Here is a 5693-nt window from a genome sequence, read left to right on the forward strand (position 1 = left end):
TTTTTTCTTTTTGCTTATGTGGTGCTGAGGAATCGAACCCAGGGCCTCAGGCATGCAAGGCAAGCGCTCTACCATTGAGCCACCTTCCCAGCCCCGTATTTTTTTTTGGTTGGTTGTGGGGCTTGAACTCTGGGCCTGGGCGCTGTCCCTCAGCTCTTCAGCTCCAGGCTAGCCCTCTACCACTTGAGCCACAGCACCACTTCCGGCTTTTTCAGCTTATGTGGTGCTGAGGAATCGAACCCAGGGCCTCATGCGTGCAAGGCAAGCACTCTACCACTGAGCCACCTTCCCACCCCCTCCCCTGTAATCTTTGATGCTGTGTGGGAGGTAATCTCTCACGAAGCATTTCAGCATCTCACCCACAGACTGGCCCCTGCTATGGGAAGGAAGGCTGGATTTGAACCTAGGTCTGTTTAAAGCCAAAAACCATATTCTTGACCATTGTATTGTTTTCACAATTATGTATATTTTTATGTGTCTTTTTGCAAAACCAAAACCTGTGGAAACTTTATAACATCCTTTAGCAGGGACTAAAAATCATAATAACCATTTTTATAAGCTGGGCCTTAGATTTTTACTGAAATAACCAATCAAGAAAAACATCAACATCAACAACAAAACATCATAAACATTAAAACAACACTATCAACAACAACACAACTACAGACCCTGGGATTTTCTTGCTTTCTGCAGAAATCTCCTAAAGCAAAGTGGGTGAAGATGCGCTATGGAGCCTGGTACCTGCACACCAACTTGTGGAAAAAGCTAAGAGCTGATGAACCCTTGCTGGACCCCAAGGTCCACTGTAAGGCACAAGATGAGCGGCTGAGAAGGGACCTTGAGCAGCAGGTATGTATGTATGCTGGGATCTGATCATCTAGACTGACCCCTGTATCCTATCCATTACCTCTGAGGTAATAGGGGCTCCCCAAGTCTTACAGACTGCACCTCGAACTCAGAAACATGATAGGCCAGTGACATTGTGGGGGAGGAGTAATTAGCAGGACTTGAAATCTGGCTTTCTGGTGAACTCTGTGTCTGTAAAGATGAGATTGCCACTCATGGTACTTTCATCCCATAGATACTTGCTCCAAGGGCAGGTGAGCTGGTAGGATCAGCTCAGTGCTTAGATAGGATGTCATAATTACCCGCTTATTGTGGGGGTAATTAATGGGAATCCTATTTTCTATCAGCAAGAGACAAATATCAAAGAATTCAGAGTTTCAACTGGGATTTTTTTCTCCTTTCTTCCTTCTCTGTCTCCTTCCCTCCTCCTCCCTTTCTCCTCGTCCTCTTCTTCCTTCCCCTTCTTCTCCCCCTCCTTCCCCTTTTCTCTCCCTTCCTCTCTTTTCTTTCCCTTTTCTCTCCCTTCCTCTCACTCCTTTTCCCTCCCTCTGTCTCCTTCTCCTTTCTCCTTCCTCCTCTCTCCCTCTCCTGTGGGAGTACTGTGCCAGTACTTGAACTGTGCCACAGGCTTGAACTCAGGGCTTGGGTGCTACCTCTCAGCTTTTTTTTGTTCAAAGGCTAGCACAGCACCACAGCACCACTTCTGGGTATTTGTGGTTAATAGGAGATAAGAGTCTCATAGGCTTTTGCCCCAGCTGGTTTCGAACTATGATCCTCAGATCCCAGCCTCCTGAGTAGCTAGGATTATAGGCATGAGCCACTGGCGCCCAATTTGGGAAATTTCTTCTATACCATTCAGCAAAATCACAGGATCTGTCTGAGAGGAAAAGGACAAAGGTTAGACACTGAGGTTGCAGCAAGACACACACAGATGTGCTTTGATTCTCCTTTAGATAGGCTCTCTGCATGCTCATCTCTGTGTCCCCATACTTCATGAAAACATGATAGTCACCTAGCTCTGGACACGTGGAAATGTCATGCAACACGTTCTTAGCACTCAGATCATTGGGGAGCCTCTACTTTGATTCAATAGAAAAACGTCTCTCAGATGACAGATACGAAAGCACCTTGAAAAGGTGTGCAAGTAATCTGTAATCAGTACCCATTTTCTTCTTTATATTGGGAAGCCAAGACAGTGATGGGGGTCATTTTTAGCTTTTCCAATGCAAGGCATAAATTCTTATTTTCTATGTGACACAAATCTGTGAGTTCCACATACTTCTGTAAGTTTCAAAATAATATAAAATCATGTTTAGCATAATTGCTCAATGTATGGTTCTTAGAACTGCCTAAGTTTATGGAAATTTAATATGTAACATAAAATCACATAAAATTATACTAGTTGCACTATGTGTGTGTGTGTGTGTGTGTGTGTGTGTGTGGTTTTTTGTGGTGACAATCCTGGGGCTCAAACTCAGGGTGCTATTCCTGAGCTTTCTTTGTTCAAGGCTAGTGCTCAACCATTTTGAGCCACAGCTCTATTTCCTAACTGGAGACAAGGGTCTTACAAACTTTCTTTTTCTTTCTTTCTTTTTTTTTTTGGGGTCTGGTTGTGGGGCCTGAACTCTGGGCCTGGGCGCTGTCCCTCAGCTCTTCAGCTCAAGGCTAGCGCTGTACCACTTGAGCCACAGCGCCACTTCTGGCTTTTTTCTTTTTTTGCTTATGTAGTGCTGGGGAATCGCACCTAGGGCCTCATGCATGCAAGGCAAGCACTCTACCACTGAGCCACCTTCCCAGCCCATTACAAACTTTCTTGCCCAGGCTTGCTTTGAACTGAGATCCTCAGATCTTTGCCTCCCAAATAACTAATATTACAGTCATGAGATATCAGCTTCTAGTTTTGCTTTTAAAAGTAACAAACTTTAGCTACTCATGATGTTAAGATCTGAGGATAGTGGTTCGAAGCCAGTCCGAGCAGAAAAGTTCTTAAGACTCTTATCTCCAATAAACTATCCAAAAAGAACCTCACAAAAGTGGAGTTGTGGCTCAAGTGGCAGAGGGCTAACCTTGAGCAAAAGAAGCTCAGGGAAAGTGTCCAGGCCCTAAGTTCAAGCCCCATGACCAGCACACACACACACACACACACACACACACACATACACACAGAGTAACACATTTTTCAAGATGAATTAATTTTTTGTGTGTCAGTACTGAGAGATGAATTGATTTTTGTATCAGGACTGGAACTTGAATTCAGGGCCTAGAAGTTATCCCTCAGCTTTTTTGCTCAAAGCTGATGCTCTACCACTTGGGCCTTGCCTCTGCTTCCTGAATTAAATGTTTTAAGAAAAAAAGATCATTACCAACTTTTGCTTTAAGCTGGGTAGAAGTTCTCTTTTTAAAAAGTCTATCCTAGCTGGCCACTGGTGGCTCATGCCTGTAATCCTAGCTACTCAGGAGACTGAGACCTGAGGATCACGGTTCAAAGCCAGCCTGGGCAGGAAAGTCCATGAGACTCTTACTTCCAGTAAACCACTAGAAAGCCAGAAGTGGTGCTATGGCTCAAGTAGTAGAGTGCTCGCCTTGAGCTGAAGAGCTGAGGGACAGTGTCCAGGCCCAGAGTTCAAGCCCCATGACCAACAACAACAAAGTCCATCCTTTCAGGTCATTTTTGCCTATTTTTGTTTTGTTGGTCATGGGGCTTGAACTCTGGGCCTGGGCGCTGTCTCTCAGCTCTTCAGCTCAAGGTGAGCGCTCTACCACTTGAGCCACAGCGCCACTTCCTTTCAGGTCATTTTTGAAGGCCTCTATATCTATCAAATTGTGAACATTACTTGAATGTACATTCAAAAATGGGAAGGAAAGGTTTGCTTTGGAAAGTGATAGGGAAGTTTATTAGGAAACACAGTTTCAATGAGCAGAAAGTGAGTCATCTCTAGGGTGAGTAGGAGGATGATTTTTACTTCACACCAGTTTTCACTGAAGTGTAAAGGGTTTGGAACATTAAGGACCAGTTCAGGGGACAGAATCACTGTTCCAAGAAGGGGGGTGGGGTACTTACTGACTTACCTTAGACCCTTAGGCCATAGTTTCCTGGCTTGGGCAGGTAAGTTAAAGATCTGTTGTGGCTGGGAAGGCGGCTTAGTGGTAGAGTGCTTGTCTAGCATGCATGAAACCCTGGGTTCCATTCCTCACTACCACATAAACAGAAAAAGCCAGAAGTGGCGCTGTGGCTCAAGTGAGAGAGTGCTAGCCTTGAGCCAAAGAAGCTCAGGGACAGTGGCCAGGCCCTGAGTTCAAGCCCCAGGACTGGCAAAAGAAGAAAGGAAAAGAAAAAAGAAAAGAAAAAGAAAGATCTGTTGTTTCATAACTATTTTCTCACTGATTTTAGCCTAAAATGAGGCAAATCATTAATCTTTAGGTGAGTGGAACACTAAAGCTTCATCTTACACATTCCATGATCTTAGTGAGCCACACACAAAGGAAAGTTTAATTACAATGTTTTCTCTCAGAGGCCTTGTGATCCCATCCTACATTTTAGGTTTCCTTTGTATTTTTCCATCATTCTTGGCTAATTATTACCTATCTTTGCCCCCTTTAAGGGCCCAAGACTAAAATCTTTCAGGGAATGACTACTTCCTGTTGGTTTGTCTCCTAGACCTAGGTTTGAGGCTTGCTCTCAGTCTATGGGAACAGCTGGGATCCAGGGTTCTGGATGATCCAGGGGAGGCTCATAGAAGAGGCAACATCCTTTGGAGATCCATAACTGACTCTAGTTGTTTCTATGGAGGAGCCATGCCACAGAAACAGATAGTGACAGATGGAGGCCAGGGAGACACAGCAATCAATACAGCAGCAGAGAAAGATCCCTATGGACGATCACAACCAGGCACAATAGGAGAACACTGCTGTTTTCTTTCACCATGTAACTCTAGACAACAATGAGGACAGGTGACTCCCAAGTTCATGACAGAATTAGACATCAAAGTGATGCTGTCTTAGCTACACTGGCTGCATTGTCTGGAATATGAACACTCCAGTGAGTCTTGCTTGGGGCACTCATGTTGTCTTGTGCCATAGTAAGTGATGGGAAAAGACTGAAACTGAAAACATTCACCTTTCCCTCTGATAGCCATGAAACTGCCCTTGCCTCAGACCTTGCAGTATTCAGGCAGGAAAAGAAGTTTTATTATAACCAAACTGCTTGGTGGAGGGGTGCAGACCCAAAACAGGAAGCGGATGTCTGTCCTGGGTTTCAGTAGGCAAGGGGCAGGGAGAAGGTGTGGCTGGGTGACCTCAGGGCCTGAGACCCTCCCTCAGTCCGATGGGGAATATGGGGGGGGGGGAGAGGGAGGAGGGGTAGGTGACTACTTCCAGGTGTGCCAGTTACCTAGGTGATGCAGGTACTGGGCGGAGACTTAAGTTTGTAGGAGGTGGGAAGGCCAGGGCCTGCAAAGCCCCAGCAGACCTTACAGCTACCATTTGTTGACAGGTCTGCTAAAAACAGACGCTTCCCTATGACTGAAGATTCAGTCTCTGCACAAAGGTCCCCTTCCCCTGTTTCCATCCTGCCCCCCTCCCCTTCCTGTGATAAACTACCCCAGACACCTGCCTAGCCTGGCTAGACTCTGCCTAAGAAGAAGAGACCTCAGCTTTAAGAGAGCCATCATTGTCTGGCGTCCCTAGGGCTTTTAGCTGAAATGAAAGTCTGTTGGTGTCAGGGCTGGGAAGGTGGCTCAGTGGTAGATTGCTTGCCTTGCATGCCTGAGGCCCTGGGTTCGATTCCTCAGCACCATATAAGCAAAAAGAAAAAAGCCAGAAGTGGCGCTGTGGCTCAAGTGGTAGAG

The 5693-nt window shown here is 45.7% G+C and overlaps 1 protein-coding gene across 1 annotated transcript in view; it reads left to right on the forward strand.

The window, feature by feature from the left end:
• Nucleotides 1-5693, forward strand: part of Fam47e (family with sequence similarity 47, member E) — a 37782-nt gene that overhangs the window by 23507 nt on the left and 8582 nt on the right. The window contains exon 5 of the mRNA XM_013020095.1: nucleotides 694-849. Within this exon, the coding sequence (XP_012875549.1) occupies nucleotides 694-849 (156 nt within the window). The remainder of the gene's footprint in view (nucleotides 1-693; nucleotides 850-5693) is intronic.

This window comes from Dipodomys ordii, unplaced genomic scaffold, assembly GCF_000151885.1.
Source record: "Dipodomys ordii isolate 6190 unplaced genomic scaffold, Dord_2.0 Scaffold49, whole genome shotgun sequence".
NCBI lineage: Eukaryota > Metazoa > Chordata > Mammalia > Rodentia > Heteromyidae > Dipodomys > Dipodomys ordii.